General features: G+C 39.8%; 1 protein-coding gene across 1 annotated transcript; it reads right to left on the reverse strand.

Moving 5' to 3' along the window:
* Positions 1-12,532: 12,532 nt before the first annotated feature.
* On the reverse strand, positions 12,533-14,315 carry LOC125458539 (liver-expressed antimicrobial peptide 2-like). The gene is made up of 3 exons (XM_048543907.1): positions 14,188-14,315; positions 13,395-13,534; positions 12,533-12,848 (listed from the first exon to the last, which is right to left on the reverse strand). The coding sequence occupies exons 1-3, from the start codon at positions 14,251-14,253 to the stop codon at positions 12,812-12,814; spliced, it is 243 nt and encodes an 80-aa protein (XP_048399864.1). The 5' UTR covers positions 14,254-14,315; the 3' UTR covers positions 12,533-12,811.
* Positions 14,316-18,933: the final 4,618 nt, after the last annotated feature.

An 18,933-nucleotide genomic window follows, 5' to 3' on the forward strand; every position in this document is an offset into this window, starting at 1 on the left:
TGGACATTTTAAATTTTATTTTTATCTGAGATTGATCTAAGGTAAATCTTAATGAGGATGACTCTTGATTTCATGCTTCCAGAAGGTAGATGCTATTGTTTTGCTGTTACAACTGAAAATCTAGACCCTCCCCGGGAGGGGGGTCTCGCTTCGGCAATCGGTCAATGAACACTCGCAATCGGTCTGGCTGTTTAACACTTTACTCTTTTATTTCTTCATACGGCCGGGTACAGAGCATCAGGAAACACAGAAGTTGAGCACTTCTGTATTCTTCGGAGGAGCTGCACACCACCGGCTAATACAAAGACATTTTTATACTTAAAGCAGGGTACAAGGCGTGATCGCACAGTATATTCAAACAATTACCAATCAGTATATAATATTGCTTCATTGACAGTTACTAAGTCCAATGATATTAACTGGTAAACAACTTGGGTCACTACACTTAGCTTATTTTTATTTTGCTACAGAGAGCCGCTGCACCTGCCCTTGAAGGTCAGTCAAAGCAGTTGGTACTTCTCTATCTTATCAAGTTACTGCTGTATTCTGAAAGGCGCATTGTCTGCTAATCTTTCTTTGCAACAGTCTGAGGGTTAGTTATTTATGTAGCTCTAGCAGAATTAATTAACAGTTCATAGCCTAGAAGCCATTTTGTTGTGCTAACTTGCATCAAGAAGCCATCTTGTGCTTGTATCCAAGTTTCAGACTCTCTCAACATCTGGCTATACGTGAATCTTGTCATGCCTTAGTTCTCCATTTTGGCATTCTGGTCCATTTATTAGTCACTCTCCATGTTAAAAAAATGCATCTTGACATCTGTCCTAAATTTGTCTTTTTCAACCGTATTTTGTTCTGCAAGGTAATCCGTTCTGTATCTATGCTGCATTTTATTTAGAGGTCAGGATTAATTTCACACCATCTCCCTTTGGCTGCTTTTTAAAAACAAAATCCAAAAACCGCTTGAATATTGAGACATTTTTACTTTTTTTCTCTCAATTATATGCCAGCAGTCATACTTTTCCAAGTGTTTAGTGGTATTCTGTGATGATAGACTTGGCATTCCCACAGCTGATAAATTTCTAACAATTTCTCTAACCATTTAAACAATAATGTAATCTCCCACTCCAAAGGCACAGTTTCAACATTCGGATTGCTGTTAAAATTATGACACAAATACACCATTAATCTTATCATCTAGCTTTCTTTTACTGTCGAGTGGAGATTATCTGGTCCTGAAGATTTTCCGCCTTTAGTCCCTTGCTTGCTTTTTCATAATTTTTAATTTTGGCTGCTAAGAAAACCTGCATCTAATTGTAACTGTTTATGCTGAAATTTCCAGAGTGAGGCATCAATCCCTAAACTTCCCATCGACATAAATTCTCCCAGTGAATCATAGGTAATGCAGCAGGATCATTAAACTTCAAACATTAATGACATTTAGTGCAAAGATACCACGACTTCTGTATTTACCTATAATGGGCATATACAAAGCTCAGTCAATAAAGAGGATAATTTTAAATTATTACAGTTACTTGATTTCCAGAGGAATTCTTGAACACTGCACAGGAGAGCTGATTGTTAAATATTTTCAGTTTATAGCACTTTTCAGAACTACTGTTTGCGTCAAAGCGCTCTTCATAACTAATCGTGGCAAACTACAAACTGTTACTAGCAGCCATATGATGGTGGCTCAAATCAATTTTTGTAATGTTGATTGAATAATAATTATTGTCCAGAGACATCCCTGAAAACACCCCTCTTCTTTGAAGTGATGCCGTGGGATCTTTTACATTCACCATAGGGTGGAAAATGAGGATTTGGTTTAATGTCTCATCCGAAAGATGGCACTTTCAACTGTGCAGCAGTCTTCAGCAGTGGATTGGAGTATCTGTAGCTTCAGGTTGTCAAATTCTGGAGTGGAACTTGAACTCGGAAACTTGTGAAGAGCGACGTACTAGGCCTAGGTCGACACTTGCAATTCTGTATTGCAAGAAAAATTTAAATGAGTGGAACTCTGTTATAAATTGGTGCAAAATAGCACTTGTAATTTCTGAATCCTCCACTTAAAACAACAAACTTTGTTTAGCAACTCTGAACAAATCATAAACTACCTTCAGGCTCTGCCCACAATATTAGAAAATTAGAACCCAGGCCACACCTACAAATATTAGGGCAGATGACTGAACGTTTGGTCAAAAAGGTAGATTTAAGGAGTAAATTCCTGGGTTTAAACCTAGGGAGCTGAAAGCATGGCTCCAATAATGTAGATGGTCAAGAGACCAAACTTGGTTGAGTGCCTACAGAAGATAATTTGGCTATCATCTCCACGCCAGTTCACAGCAAGAACAACTTGGTTACTTTAACACCTGTCTTTTTTCTGCCGCTTTTTTCATCCAGTTCCCCTTTGAAAGCCCTGATTAAACCCACGTACCCATAGACAGATGTAGCAATGCCAGACCCTTAACCATATGCTGCATTAATTTTTTTTTGCCATGTCTTCGCGTTCTTTCACAAATCACCTTAAATTGGCCATCTTGTTTTCTTGATTCTTGCAATTTCTGAAAATTTTGAAACCGGAGGGGAGAGAATTGCTTAAAGCCAGTGAAGAATTCAAAAGTTAAAAATGTTAACATTAAGGCATTGCTTGATCAGGAGTCAGCTAAAGTTCACAAGTGCGAGTGATTGGTGAATGACAATTGGCGCAATTAAGAATACAGGCAGTAGAGTTTTAGATAACTTCAAGTTTACAGAGAGAAGAATGGTGCAAGCTGGCCAAGCGTCCCTTACAACATTTAAGCCTGTACATACCATTGGCATGCAGAAAAGCTTGAGCCAGGATTAGGATTGAGTAGTATGTAGATGGAAAAATAGATTTTGTTAATGAAATACGTGTGTGGTTATATGGTAGACCTACAAAGAAGTGAATGCTCTCGAGTTTGAGCCCTGTAAAGTAACGGTATTGGGATAGATAAGATTGTATTTCCACTCTTTCAAATTGTGTTTTATGTAAATAGCCTGTTTTATTCTGTTTTTTTCTTCTGTGTAGTAGACTTCTGTTTTATTGTTAAAATGAATATGTATCATTGCTTATTTGTGTTAAATAATAGTTATAAGTGATCTCTCAAGCTGGATTTCAGTGTGGGATATGACTTGTTCAATAATCACATCAGCTCAGATCATAATAGCATGGAAGCTAACGCTAATTTTAGATGATATGGCCAAAGGGCATCATGTTCATACAAAATAGAATGGGTTCAAGAATAGATCCTTGGACACCAGAGGTAGCAATATAACAGCAGGAAAAGAAGCCAGTGCTTGTGATGCTGTGGCTACAATATGAAAGGTTAAAAATGAATCCAGGCAAGTCTAGTCTGATTCATTTGGATTACCTTAGAGATATTGGAGGAGGATGGTGTGGATAAACTTCTTATACAAGATTAGTTGGGATTGTTTATCTTCACACTGAGTGTAATTGTGACTTCAGTAGCCATTTTCCAACATCAACTGGTGCAGAAAACTGATTCAAGGGATTCATAGGTGGTGATGTTAGGATTGATGAGAATTTCAAGTCAAGTGACTATTGCAAGTCACTGGACTTAAAATGTAAGCTCTGTTTATTTTTTTTTTGTGTCCAGTGGATGACTGATTGCCAAGGTTTCCCCAGCACTTTGTTTCACAGTATTCAAGAGTTTTGGAGAAGAAATAGTTGTTAATAACACATTAATCTTACAATGACAGTGGTGTCTTTTTTTTGTTGTGTAGGACAATGACAGATTTTAAAGGGGAGAATTGGAGAGATCTGCTACCCCACCCCTCAATCACGTCCAATATTACTCTTTCCTCTTGTATATTGTGGTAGAACTGTCATGTCAGCCATGGCTTATTGGGTAGTGGTCTTGTCTTTGAATCAGATGCTAACTTATTGAGAATATTCAGAGGGGCCTATTAAAATGTACTGACCTTTAAAATGACCTTCAATCTTACGCCAGTGGTGGGCAAATTATTGGAAAGGGCTCTGAGACGCAGGAGTTATGATCACTTGGAAAGGCACAGTTTGATTTGTGATAGCATGGATTTGTGAGGGGTAGATCATGCCTCACAAACCTTATTGAATTCTTTGAAGAGGTGACGAAACCTGTGGATGAAGGTAGAGCAGTGGATGTGGTATACATGGATTTAAGTAAGGTGTTTGATAAGGTTCCCCATGGTAGGCTCATTCAGAAGGTAAGGAGGCATGGGATAGGGGAAAATGTGGTAGATTGGACTCAGACTAGGGGGGAGGTAGCTACTACGAGGGGGCGTAGTTTTAAAGTGAGTGCAGGTAGATATGGGAGAGGTAGGTTCTTCACTGAGAGAATGGTTGGGACGTGGAATGTATTTCCAGAAACTGTAGTGGAATCGGCCTCATTAGGGGCATTCAAGCAGCTATTAGGCATATGGATGAAAGTATAAGGTCGCGTGGAGATTAGATAGACTTTAGGATTAGGGTAAAAGTTTGGCACAACATTGTGGGCTGAAGGGCTTGGCCTCTACTGTGCTGTACTGTTCTACGTTCTATGATGCATTTACAGTGAGACCATGTGTGGTCTGAACTGGATACAAAGGATCCCATAGTACTATTTCAGAGAAGATTGAGGGCATTCTGCCCAGTGACCTAGCCAATATTTATCACTGACCAATGTAATTTAGCACCAAATGTTTGACCATGGCCACATTGTTGTTAGTACAACCTGGCTGCTCTGTTGATAATAGCGACCGGAGTTTACAGCAGTGATGTACTTTTGTTATGAAGTGCTTTGGGATACAGTTATGAAAAGTGCTATAAATGCAATATTTTCTACTTCACTGTTGCAAATGCTTAGATAAAATAAACTTAACCAGTATTGTGGAGTTTTGGGCAAATTCTTAAGTCAACTTGACAGTTCTGATTATCTTAATGAGTCACAAAACATAAAACAATAAATAGCTAGGCTTTGGTAGGAGCTGATTAATTGTGTAAAACTACACATTGTAATTGAACTTTAGACAAGTATTCTTGAGTGGCTGCAATGATAATAGTTGGAATTGTAGAAGTTGAATACACTAGTGTGTAATGTGCTCAATTTTCACATTTCTTTATTTATGCACTCATCACAAGGGCCTCTTGTGGCACAGTGGTGAGACCCTGGTACAAGTCACACCTGCTTCAGAGGTGTGTCAGAACATCCTTGAGCCGGTTAAGTAAATACATGGATCATAATATGCAGTTTAACCGCGGCACGGTTTCATTTTTCACTAGCTCAGTGCATGTGAGAGAGTTGTCTTAACCCCAAAGAACATGAAAACAGCATTGCTGAATTAAAGACATTTCTGTCTCAAGTTTTTTTTCCCAAAAACCAAAGCATACAGCAAAAGAAATTCTTACAGAAGGCTGAACAGGACATTAGTGAGGCCACTTTTAGAATACTGTCTACAAGGATGTTGATGGGCCTGGAAGGTTTGAATTATAAGGAGAGGCTGTCTAGGCTGGAGCTTTCTTCCTGGAGCATGGGAGGCTGAGGGGTAACTTTATAGAAGTTTACAAAGTCAAGAGGGGGATGGACAGAGTGATTAGCCAAAGTCTTTTTCCTAGGATGGGGAGTCCAACTTGAGAGGGCATAGGTTAAAGGCAGCAGGAGAAAGATTTAAAAAGGACCTGAGGGATAACTTTTTCAAGGACAGGGAGGTATGTGAATGGAACGAGCTGCCAGAGGAAGTGGTGGAGGTGGGTACAGTTATGACATTTAAAAGGCATCTGGATAGATAAATGAAAAGGAAGCTTTCAGAAGGATATGGGTCAGATGTTGGAAAATGAGACAAGGACAGGTTGAGATGTCTGGCACAGATGAGTTGGACTAAAGGACCTGTTTGCAAGCTATATGATTCCATAACACTATATTGTAGGCCGTTGAAAAGCTGAGCTGTCAGCATTTGTGGATTAAGTTTACCACCTCTGTCACCTGGCAGGACTCAACTTCTGTACTACCAAGAAAAGGCACATACTTTGAATCTTTTGTCATGCACTCATGACAATTCACAGGAATACCTGTATGAAGAAAAATAACGTGCTTACGCTGCATGCAAAAAAAGCTGAGTGTTAGCATTGTCCCATCATTTGCAGTCCTGAACAAATCGGTTTCCCAAAATGAAACCTTGCATGATAGACCATTAATGTTATTTTCTGTTTTTGTTTACCATGGTAGTCTGTCACTGGACATGTTCACAAGAGCCTATCACTACTTTTTAACAAAAGAGCACAAGTTTATTACACAAAACAACTATGTAAGAACTAGTTGAAATAGTCTTATTACAAATATGAGGATAAAATTTCAACTCCACAACCCCTCAGTGAAGAATCAAAGTCCATTTCCTGCATCCAATCACTGAGTTCACTTGATGCAGTTTTCCCAAGGAAATATCTCTTCCTGAGTCACTTAAACAGTCTAATAGCTTGCTTGCTCCTTAATCATGGTCCTTAAACTTGTCTCCAACAACCCTATGGGATGTTTTCCCCTTTGACACTACAATAGCATTTGTTGTTTGTTTCTCCTCTTTTCTCTATTTTTACTGACCTCTAAGTCATTCAGGACATAAGCCCAGATTGCTTGGAGGTAGTTACTAACAATAGCTTTGCTTTTAGAAGCATTCTGAATTAACTTGTACACTGTCTGCTTTCAGGATTTCTTTGTTGCTGAACCTGAATTGCTGAACCACGGCAGATTCTTCTCTCCTGTTTAATCTAATCCACTGAACTGTTCACGTGAGGGGTTTATAAACCTTGTTTGAATGCATGTAAGCAAAGCAAGTCTCAGGATATCCTACATCTCAGTCAGAACGACTCTAAAAGGAAATTTAAAATTGTTTTCTGTGTAACACAAAATAACAATACAATTTTGATTTAACTGTGTATTGTTCCATCACTTTTAAACCCCAATCCACAAACACAATGTATCGTGAATCACCTTCACAGCTCCCCACTGGGAAAATTAATTGAAAAGGTACCTTTAAAAAGCATTACTTCTAGAAGTTGTACAGATCAAATATTACTAACAATTTGTTTGTACTACATACAATTCTGCTCAGTGCTGTAAGAAGGATGTTATTAATAAACTGGAAATGATGCAAAGACATGTTATGAGGATGTTACTGAGACTGGAAGGTTTGAGTTCTAAAGAGAGGCTGGATAGGCTCAGACTTGGCATAAGAGGCTGAGGGGTGACCTTACAGAGGCTGGTAAAATTATGAGACATAAATAAATTGAATAACCAAGCATTCCCCAGGGTAAAGGAGTCCAAAACTCAAGGGCATAGATTTAAGTTGAGATGGGAAAGATTTGAAAATGAACTGAAGGGCAACTTTTCCGCACAGGATGATGCATTTATGGAACACGCTGCCAGTGGTATAGGCAGGAACAATTTTACAATATTAAAGATATTTAGCCAGATACATGAAAAAGAAAGGTTAAGAGAGATATGGGTCAAATGGAGGCAATGACTCTAGTTCAGAGTGGGGGACCTGGTCAGCATAGATGAGTTGGGCCAAAGGGCCTGTTTTCATGCTGTGTACATCTGTGACTCTATGCTTTTACCTTTTGAGAGTATTGGCATATTTTATCTTGCCATGCAATGCCCAGAATGCACTGCAAAATGTAAATTTTTGAGCTTCCTTTCTTGATAGCTGCATGTCATCCATATAAGTCGACAGCCTTGGGTGCTAAATAAACAGGTCTTAATTGTCAGTTTGCATTATTGCATGCACATTTCATGACTCAGCCCAAAGTAGTAGCTGGTTTCCTTATTGTGTATTGAAAGGTTATAGGTGTTACTGGCCTCCCTAGTAGGCAGGTTATCTCCTTCCATATGTGCAGCAAAGATCAGATCAGTTCAGATTGAGAGCTGACCTTATGTAGGTAATAAACATTTTGATAAATCTGGACAGAGAAGATGGGCATTGATGAAAGGATTCAGACTGAGAACTGAGTTTTAAAGTAACCAGCAAAAGAAACAATAGAGACGTGAGATACATTTCCATGCAGTAAAGTGATTTAAAAGCAAGATCAATCAAAATATTCAGCTGAAAAGCAAGAATATTTGCAGGGTGATAGGGAGAAGGCAGGGAGTAACATTAGATAAATTCCTCTTTCTAGAGTGCCAGCACAGACTGTGGCTGACCATTGTGCTGTAATAATTCTGTGATTCAGGCTGTTCAAATCCAAAATTTAGCGACCTGAAGTGACACAAGTGCACAGTGGATTAAAAACTGAAAGAACTGCAGATGCTGTACATCAGAAACAAAAATAGAAGTTGCTGGAAAAGCTCAGCAGGTCAGGCAGCATCTGTGAAGAGAAATCAGAGTTCACCTTTCAGATCAGGTGAGCCTTCCTTACTCAGTTTAGACTTGTTACGACCCGTATGCTATCTCAAGTCCACATGCCAGCAGCAACTGCAATGGCTTGCCTAAAGAAAATTTTAACCGTTTGGTTGAGGCTTGGCTTTGTTTTGGGGCTGATCTAGAGTCCCTCTGATCAGGATATATCCTGAGTGAGGCTTTGCAATAGCCTTCACTCAAGTGGCATTCTGCAAGCTCAGTCACACTGGCAAGGGGTCCACTTCTGTCGAAATACCCTGCATCTCATATGCTCCACTTGCCACCTTTTCCAATGATAAAGCCATGTGTCGTGCCTCCTTGAAGTTTGATTGGGTTTCAGCTAGTAGGCACTTTTGCATGTTTGCATCATTAATCCCAAATACCAACTGGTCACTCAGCATCTCATTAAGGATTAAACTAAAGTCATGTGCTTCTGCCTGTCATCTTAACCTGGTCAAAAATCCCAATATGGATTCCCCTGGTTATTGAATCACCAAGTAAAACCAATACTGCCTCAGAATTACAGGAGCCCTGTGATCATAATATTCATTAACTAAATCCATCAACTGTCTGGTACAGATGGGAAAATGAGTAAATCAAACAGGCAGGAAAAGCAGGTAGAGAATGAGATAGTACTGATAAACTTAATTTATTTCAATGCAAGAGGCCTAACAGCTAAGGCAGATAAACTCAGGACATGGTTGCAAACATGGGTCTGGGATATCATAGCAATTACAGTGATGTGGCTCAGGGATGGACAAGATTGGCAGTTTATTGTTCCATGGTATAGATGCTGTAGGAAAGAATAAAAAGGTGGTGAGAGAGGAGGCGGTGTGGCGCTTTTGATTAGGGACAACATTACCCCAATAATGAGTAGGATATTCCTGTGAATACATTCAGGGAAGGTATTTGGGCGGAACTGAGAAATAAAAAAGTGTTGATCACCTTATTGGGATTGTACTGTAGACCCCTCCACCTCCAATCATGAGCAGGAGATTGAGAAATAATTTTGTAAGGAGATCTCGGTTAACTGTAGGAATATTACAGTGGTTGTAGGAGGGGATTTTACCTTTCCAAACATAGACTGGGCTACTATAGTATTAAGGGCTTGGACATAGAGTAATTTATGTATGTACAAGAAAAGTTTGTGACTCATTATGTGGATGTATCTAGTAGAAAGAGTGCAAACCTTGACCTCGGGAAAGTAAGGCAGAGAAGCCTCACCTGGTGTCAGTGGGGGAGCACGGTAGGGCCAGTAACCATAATTCTACTAGTTTTAAAAGTAATGATGGAAACGGATAGACTAGATTTAAAAGTTAAAATTCTAAATTAGGGGAGGGCAAATTTTGACAGTATTAGGCAAGAACTTTCAAAAGTTGACTGGGGCGGATGTTTGCATTTAAAGGCGGCTGGAAAATGGGAAGCCTTCAGAATGAGATAACTAGAGTCCAGGCACAGTATGTGAAGGGCAAGGCTGGTAGGTGTAGGGGATGCTGGATGACTAGGGACATTGAGGTTTTCGTCAAGAATAAGAAGGAAGCATGTGGCAGGTATAGACAGCAGAAATTGAGTGATTCCCCAGAATAGTATTAGAGCAGTAAGAGTATTAAGAGGGAAGTCAGAAGGGCAAAAAGGAGACATAAAATAACTTTGGATTCTCCTTAACCCTATTTGCCAAAGGGATTCTTCAAGCACATTAAGGACAAAAGGATAACTGGAGAGAGAATAGGGCCCCCAAAGATCAACATAGCGACTTCTGTGTGGGTAACCACAGGAGATGAGGGAGACACTAAATGAATATTTTGCATCCGAGTTTCCTGTGGAAAAGGATATTGGAAGATAGAGAACATGGGAACATAAATAGCGACATCTTGAAAAATGTCCATATTACAGAGGAGCTGGTGCTGGATGTCTTAAAATGCATAAAGGTGGACAAATCCCTGGGACCTGATCAGGTGTACCCTAGAACTCTGTAGGAAGCCAGGGAAGAGATTGCTGAGATACTTGTATCATTGATAGCCAAAGTGCGTGAGGTGCCAAAAGACTGGAGATCGGCTAATGGGGAGTCACTATTCAGGAAAGGTGGTAAGGAAGAACCAGGGAAATATAGACTGGCGAGCCTGACATCAGTGATAGGTGAGTTTTTGGAGGGAATCCTGAGGGAAGAGATTTACATGTATTTGGGAAGACAAGAGTTTTTTGAAGAAGTTAGAAAGAGGATTGATGTGAGCAGAGCGGTGGACATGTTCTTCTCTGTGGACTTCAGTAAGGTGTTCAACAAGATTCTTTTATGGTAGACTGGTTAGCAAGGTTAGATCACATGGAATAGATGGAGAACCAGTTATTTGGATACAGAGCTGACTTGAAAGTAGAAATCAGAGGATGATGGTGGAGGGTTACTTTGCAGACTGAAGACCTGTGGCTAGTGGTGTGCCACAACGATCGGTGCTGGGTCCACTGCTTTTCATCAGTTAAAAATGATTTGGATGTGAATGTAGGAGGTATGGCTAGTAACTTTGCAGATGACACCAAAATAGAAAGTGTAGTGAATGTTACCTCAGAGTGCAATGGAATCTTGATCAAATGGGCTGAGGAGTGGCAGGTGGAGTTTAATTTAGATGAGTGTGAGGTGCTGCATTTTGGAAAGGCAAGACTTGTACACCTTAACATTAAGGCCCTGGGGAATGTTGCTGAACAAAGAGACCTTGGAGTACAGGTTCATAGCCCTTTGAAAGTGAAGTCACAAGTAGATAAGAAGGCATTTGGTATGCTTGCCGTTATTAATCGGTGCATTAAAAATAGGAGTTGGGAGGTCATGCTGCAGCCCTCCACAACATTGGTTAGGCCACTATTGGAATACTGCACGCATGTCTAATCTCCCTACTATACAAAGGATGTTGTGAACCTTGAAAGGGTTCAGAAAAGATTTACAAGGATGTTGTCAGGGTTTGAACCATAAGGAGAGGCTAAATAGACTGGGGCTGTTTTCCTTTGGAGTATCGGAGGCTGAGGGGTAACCATACAGAGGTTTATCAAATCACGAGGGGCATGGATAGGGTAAATAGTCAAAGTCTTTCCTTGAGGGTGGGGAATTCCAAAACTAGGGGCCATGGATTTAAAGTGAGAGGGGAAAGTTTTAAAAGGGACCGAAGGGGCAACTTTTTCACGTAGAGGGTGGTGCGTGTGTGGAATGAGCTGCCGGAGGAAGTGGTGGAGGCTGGTACAATTACAACATTTAAAAGGCATCTCGATGGAAATATGAATAGGAAGGGTTTAGAGCATCATGGACCAAATGCTGGCAAATGTGGCTAGTGTTATTTACAATATCTGGTTGGCATGGGCGAGTTAGACTGAAGGGTCTGTTCATGCTGTACAGGTCTGCGACCTACATTGTGTGCAAATTTGGCCTCCTTTTCTGAAAGGAGAAAGATTTAAAAAGGACACGAGGCAATTTTTTTTTACACGGACGTGGTTCGTGTGTGGAATGAACATCCTGGGGAAGTGGTGGGTATGGATACAATAACAACTTTTAAAAGTTGTTTGGATGGATACATAAAGAGGCAAAGTTTAGCAGGATATGGGCCAGGAGCAGGCAGGTGGCGCTAGTTTATTTTGGGATTATGTTCGGCATGAACTGGTTGGACAGAAGGATCTGTCCATTCCATGCTGTATGATTCTATGACTGTGATTCTATAACCCCCTAATATAAATAAACATAGATACAGCCTGCTATAATTTAAGTTTACACTGTGCAAAGCATGATTGAATTTCAGTAATGTTGGTTGAATAAACATTACTCCACCACTCTTCAGAGGGCTCCATACTGATTTTCTCTCAGTATCTCTTATGGGAACTCTTCATTTTAACTGAACCATTCATGTTTAACCAGGCACTCTGCGCGAGTGAGAAGTAATATCCATCGACTAATCTCACATTTGTCTCACTTTGAGGACACAATGTCAATAGAATATACACATATATATGACTGATCTTGCGATTGGTTTTGAAAGAAAGTATCTGGTTCTCACTGTGTTTGTTCTAGTTGAGTCAGAAAGGAACAAATGGAACAAATCAAAGTGACAGATGCCTTGGTTACAGTATTGCACATCAATTACAGTGAATGAATGCATGATGGTGTTGCCAGTACTGGTTTTTAAAGTCGCAAATGAAAATACTTTTATTCTACTACCTTTCTTATTCATATGCTTCAGGCACGTTTTAATTGGTCACAAATACATATAGATATATTAATATGTACTCCAATCAACGCTGTACACAATTCATTTAGTAGAGTACGTTGGTTAGAAAATCATTTACACTGGAACTTTGTGCATAAATTATTTACATAAGTACATTGGTCAAAGTTCATTTACATAACTATTTCTGATAGCTTGTGACTATTCTGTACAAAAGCTTTGTCTGAATGTCAGTCTTCATGGACTGCCAAGGCACAGCGCTTCTTTCTGTAAAAACAACATAATTGTTGGATTAGCATATAGGCTAATATTAATTATTTGCATAATAGAGCAATGTAACATTTCTTAGTTACCTAAAAGACTTCAAGGGAACATATACTTGTTATAATATATATCATAATAAAGGGAAAGCACATAACAATTCGTGTGCTTTTTGATTTTTAATTTTTTAAAAGTTTAATCATTTTTTTGCACTTACAGTGAATGGAATTCAACAGTGATGTAATTCTGCTGTTTCCTGCACTTGGTGTCTATAACCAGTTAAATTCATAATTTTGGGGAAGACTTTAATTTCCTGTTTCAATGCCTCTGATTTAAACAGATTGTTTACAATAAGCTGACTCCAAAGATAGGTTGTCTTTGATAGAACAATAGCATCCAGAAGTTTAAACTATTTTAAAGAGCATATTGTGCAAGATGTTAATTAGTGACAATTTATTTATGATTAACTTCATGAGCCCTTTCTAATTAGACCATAACTGAAAAACTGGCCATGGCTTTCTGCATTATTTTGTCACAATTTTCCCTATTTACCTGCAATATTTTGAGCTACACTCCTCATTGCTCCTGCAAGAGGAGCCAAGGGGCCTGGAAGTGATCCACCTCCAGAGAGGAGTCATTCTTCGGACTCTCTGAAGTACAGTCTCCGTTGTCCCAATAGCAGCACAGTCAGCCTATGAGAAGAGGCAGAATTACATTATTAATAATGTCACTGCAATTATCCACTTAGTTTAATAGACAATGATATAATACATCTAGTTTTTAAACTCTAACAGTGGATGTAAAAGGTATCATAAACCTTATCTATTCATGCATGAAGGAACGCAGTCAGATCTGTGTGGTCCAGTCAAGAAAAATATAAAATGTCATTAATGCAAGTGCTTAGAATACAGAATGAGATTTGTAGTCTACAATCTCCATATTAGCAATTTGGAGCTAGTCTGTTTTACAAATAAAACCTACTGTTGACAGTAAAAACTTGTTTTGCTGAAATACACCTTGTATTACTGGGGGCAGCCAGTGAAGGCACTAACATTTGAAATCTGCATGCAACTTGTCTCCAAGTTACAAGAAGAGTCAGCTCCAGAATGACCAACCCTCCGTTTCTCCAGCATTCCCATTGGACGGATTTGTATTAGGTTTGGTGCTTCTTCCGACGTTAGTGATGATCAAGTTTTTACCATAACAAAGCTCAGATACAAACATGTTTTGTCACTGTTGCAAAGCTTTGTAACGAACTGATACAATATTGTAAAAGAAAATAATATATTACATTTCATAAATTCATTACATTGTGGCATGCAAGAAATGATCTAAGTGTAAATACCTGACTGCTGAAAAGAGTTGAAGCCACGCAAATTATAACAAAGATGTTCAATATTTGCGCATTCATTTTTGCAGAGGATTCTGTAATGGCCGCCCTCTTAGAAATATTGAACAGCTAATAGATATCCTGCAAAGCCTTGCCTTTTATAGGGCAGTCACTTGGCATAGGCACACGTTATTTATGTTATCACAGGTGATATTGCTGGCTCATGAAGCAAAGATCAACTCTATAAGATTCATAATCTAACAAAGGCAGAAGCAGCAAAGACGATAACAAGGACTCAATTACGGTATGGTTGGGGGAAAGGAAAGAAATACTCAAGCTCTGTGCGTTTCCACATCTGTTCAGTAAGGTATAAAGGTTAAATGTTGTTACAGTGTGCTACTGGTCTGCTGTGGAAATGTGCAATCTCATGTTACCATCAATGCACGTACAAACCTCCCCAGTTACCAGCCAATATTTTGAAAATATGGGCTAAAGTATTAAATAAAAAATAAACATGTACTGAACTTGTTCTTTCAAACAGACCTTGTATTATTGCACTCCTATCAACTTGAAGTGACCAAATTATTGGCAACAGATCCAAGGCATTTTATACCCACAGCTTTTAAAGATTAAGTTCAGGAGTGATGTCAGGAAAAAAAGCTATTCCAGAAAGTGAATAGTTAGGCCATAGAAGGCAGTCCGTTGAAATGTCGTGAAGGCAGGTTCAACTGAGTCATTAAAGAGGTATGGAATAGTTGTGGATGTGAGTTTGCTCACTGAGCTGGAAGGTTCGTTTTCAGACGTTTCGTCACCATTCTAGGTAACATCATCAGTGAGCCTCCGACGAAGCACTGGTGTTATGTCCCGCTTTCTATTTATCTGGTTAGGTTTCCTTGGTTTGGTGATGTCACTTCCTGTTCTTTTTCTCAGGGGATGGTAGATTGATTTGGAGCCAATGTGTTTGTTGATGGAGTTCCAGTTGGAATGCCATGCTTCTAGGAATTCTCATGCATGTCTCTGGCTTGTCCTAGGATGGATGTGTTGTCCCAATCAAAGTGGTGTCCTTCCTTATCTGTATGTAAGGATACGAGTGATAGTGGGTCATGTCGTTTTGTGGCTAGTTGATGTTCATGTATCCTGGTGGCTAGCTTTCTGCCAGTTTGTCCAATGTAGTGTTTGTCACAGTTCTTGCAAGGTATTTTGTAGATGACGTTTGTTTTATTTGTTGTCTGTATAGGGTCTTTTAAGTTCATTAGCTGCTGTTTTACAGTGTTGGTGGGTTTGTGGGCTACCCTGATGCCAAGAGGTCCGAGTAGTCTGGCAGTCATTTTGGAAATGTCTTTGATGTAGGGGAGAGTGGTTATGGTTTCTGAGCCTGTTTTGTCTGTTCGTTTGGGTTTGTTGCTGAGATACATGAACATCAACTAGCCACAAAACGACATGACCCACTATCACTCGTATCCTTACATACAGATAAGGAAGGACACCACTTTGATTGGGACAACACATCCATCCTAGGACAAGCCAAACAGAGACATGCACGAGAATTCCTAGAAGCATGGCATTCCAACTGGAACTCCATCAACAAACACATTGATTTGGAGCCAATCTACCATCCCCTGAGAAGAAGAACAGGAAATGACATCACCATCCCAAGGAAACCTAACCAGATAAATAGAAAGCGGGACATAACACCAGCGCTTCGTCGGAGGCTCACTGATGATGTTACCTAGAATGGTGACGAAACGTCTGAAAACGAACCTTCCAGCTCAGCGAGCAAACTCACATCCAGAACCTCAACCTGAGCTACACATCTTCTCAAAACTTGGGATAGTTATTTGAATAGGAATGGTATGCAGGGAAATGAGGAAATTGCAGAAGATTGGCACTAGGTAATGGAACTCATGCAGGCACATTGACCCAAATATAGCTCTGCTGTGGCAAAGCAATTCTGTGATCCATGTTGTACTAGAAAATTTATCAAGTAGTATTAGTGTCAAATCAGCAAAATAAAAATTCTTACTGTGCTTAAGTAGAAGTTGAGCCAAATTTAAAACTTTGACTTCTCTATTACATCAGTGTCTCATTGCTTTTTTATATTCTGACAATTTTCATTAATTTCATACTGTTTAAAGAGAAGTTGTATGCACACAACTACTTTGTTAGCCTCAGGTCATCTCAGGTCACTTTTCAGACGTACAATAATTTGGAGCATTAATCATTGTCACAATGTACAAAAAGAATGCCAGTATTTCTGTGGCTCACTGACTCAATATCGGTGTTAAATCCTCGTTCCTGAAATTATGCTAATTTATCGGATGAACTTCAATGAGCAGATGCTTGGAATCCTCTGATGAAGGGTCTTGGCCTGAAACGTCAGCTTTTGTGCTCCTAAGATGCTGCTTGGCCTGCTGTGTTCATCCAGCTCCACACTTTGTTATCTCGGATTCTCCAGCATCTGCAGTTCCCATTATCTCAGATGCTTGGAATGCTTCATTTTGTAGGTAGAAAATGGTGAGACAATGTGAAATGAAGGATTTAGCTCTAAATAGAGTGCAGGAACTTAGAGACCTGGGTGGAAACATCTTTGACGGTGGCAGTGTAGTCTGAGAGAGTGTTTAACAAAGCATGTTCCTATACTTTATTAACAGGGATTGACAGTGTTACTACAGGATTAACAGTAGAAGCAGTTCAGGGATGCACACCTTCAATTATGTGTGTGCATTCGGATTGAAGAAAAGTTGAGAGCAAACTTAGTAAGGGTTGCACATTGTAAGAGATCAGAATGGTTAGGGAGTTTTTGTTCCTGCTGGTAGGAATGTTAAGAATGAAGGCACAGATTTCACACAACTGACCAAAGAAGTAATGGAGACAGGGGGAGAAATTTTCACACACCGCTATATTATGTCTTGTCAATCAAGTCACTCTAGGTAGTTTGGATTATTATCTGATCAGGAAGAATGCAAGGTGAAGGGGAGAAGGTGGGGCAAGTGCCATTAAAGTGAATCTCTCAAATCTAAACAGCCAGCACACACAGTCAGAATGGCCACCTCCACTCCTGTACCAACTCTCATACCGATTATCTGAATATAGAATTTAGCAGCTTGATTTGACCCAAGGTCACAATGAATTAACTGATATGAAACTTAGGTAACAAAATGTGGAGCTGGATGAACACAGAGATAATGGGAACTGCAGATGCTGGAGAATCTGAGATAACAAAGTGTGGAGCTGAATGAACCCAGCAGGCCAAGCAGCATCTTAGGAGCACAAAAGCTGATGCTTCAGGCCTAGACCCTTCATCAGAAAAGGGGGCTGGGGAGAGGATTCTGAAATAAATAAGGAGAGAGGGGGAAGTGGACCGAAGATGGAAAGAGGAGAAGATAGGTGGAGAGGAGAGTATAGGTGAACAAGTAGGGAGGGGATAGATCAGTCCGGGGAGGGCGGACAGGCCAAGGGGGCGAGATGAGGCTAGTAGGTAGAAAATGGAGGTGTGGCTTGAGGTGGAAGGAAGGGATAGATGAGAGGAAGAACAGGTTAGGCAGGCGGGGATGAGCTGAGCTGGTTTTGGGATGCAAGGGGGGAAGGGGAGATTAGCTGGATGAACACATCTGGCCAAGCAGCATCTTAGGAGCACAAAAGCTGACTTTTGTGCTCCTAAATGCAGATTGGTTTGCTGTGTTCATACAGCTCCACACTTTGTTATCTCGGATTCTCCAGCATCTGCAGTTCCCATTATCTATGAAACCTAGGTAGTTGACAACATTGGCATATTTTAAAGGATTAACAAGCCCCTTTATGAATATGTTGGACGACAGGTAAAATTGAGAGAATTAAAATAATGGATTTCATCAAAACATATAAAGCCTCTGAATATATTTAAGAAAAATATATACTTATAGACACTAAATTTGTCAAGAGGATGGTGATAGAGTGAAAGTCTGGCATTGAAATAGGCAATCAGCCATGGTCATATGAAATTGAATAGCAGACTTGATGGGTTGAATGGCCTACTCCTGCTCATATCTTATGTTTCTTTATAACTCCTGACTGTTTTAATTGACTGGAATATTTATCAATTTCATTCTTCAATCCTGATAAAGTTGGAATTCACATTTCCTTCGTTAAGCACAAGGCTCAGTACATAGTTGCACATTTTCCTTCCTTCAGTTCCTGCTCGATGAAAATAACCTTACAATGCAGCTTTCTTCACATGTGATAGTGCTAAAAGTGATAAGCCCTGTAATCACAACTGGATTATGCTGGCTCCATGAATTGACAAAAATGGGCATACAGTGAAACCATGTAGTTATCATGCTGTCTTTCAGTTTCTCTTTGGAATGTAAGTTCTATCCATAAAATGCTGCAATTAGGTTCCTGCTGCAAATAAAGCCAAACCCTAAAATTAACCCTGAAGCCATGCTGAAATCAATCTATAAACTTGAATCCAACTGCAAAGTAAATTTCAGTCTGAAATTATGCTCATGGGCTGAATTTTCTGCTGAGCCTGGAATAAATGCCCTTCCAGTATAAAAGTCAGTCTCGATCATCCCTCCACTCAATGGTTCACACCACAGCTTTCTATTGGCTCTGAGGCCATTGGTATGCCATTTCTGTCACTGAGAAAAATCTGATGAATCAAAGGGGATAGTATGTTGGCTAAGTGGTTAGCACTGCTGCCTCACAGTGACAGGGACCTAGGTTCAATTCCAGCCTCAAGTGACTTTTTGCACATTCTTCCCTTGTTTGCATGGGTTTCCT

The sequence above is a fragment of the Stegostoma tigrinum genome, chromosome 13 (assembly GCF_030684315.1).
Source record: "Stegostoma tigrinum isolate sSteTig4 chromosome 13, sSteTig4.hap1, whole genome shotgun sequence".
Classification (NCBI taxonomy): Eukaryota; Metazoa; Chordata; class Chondrichthyes; order Orectolobiformes; family Stegostomatidae; genus Stegostoma; species Stegostoma tigrinum.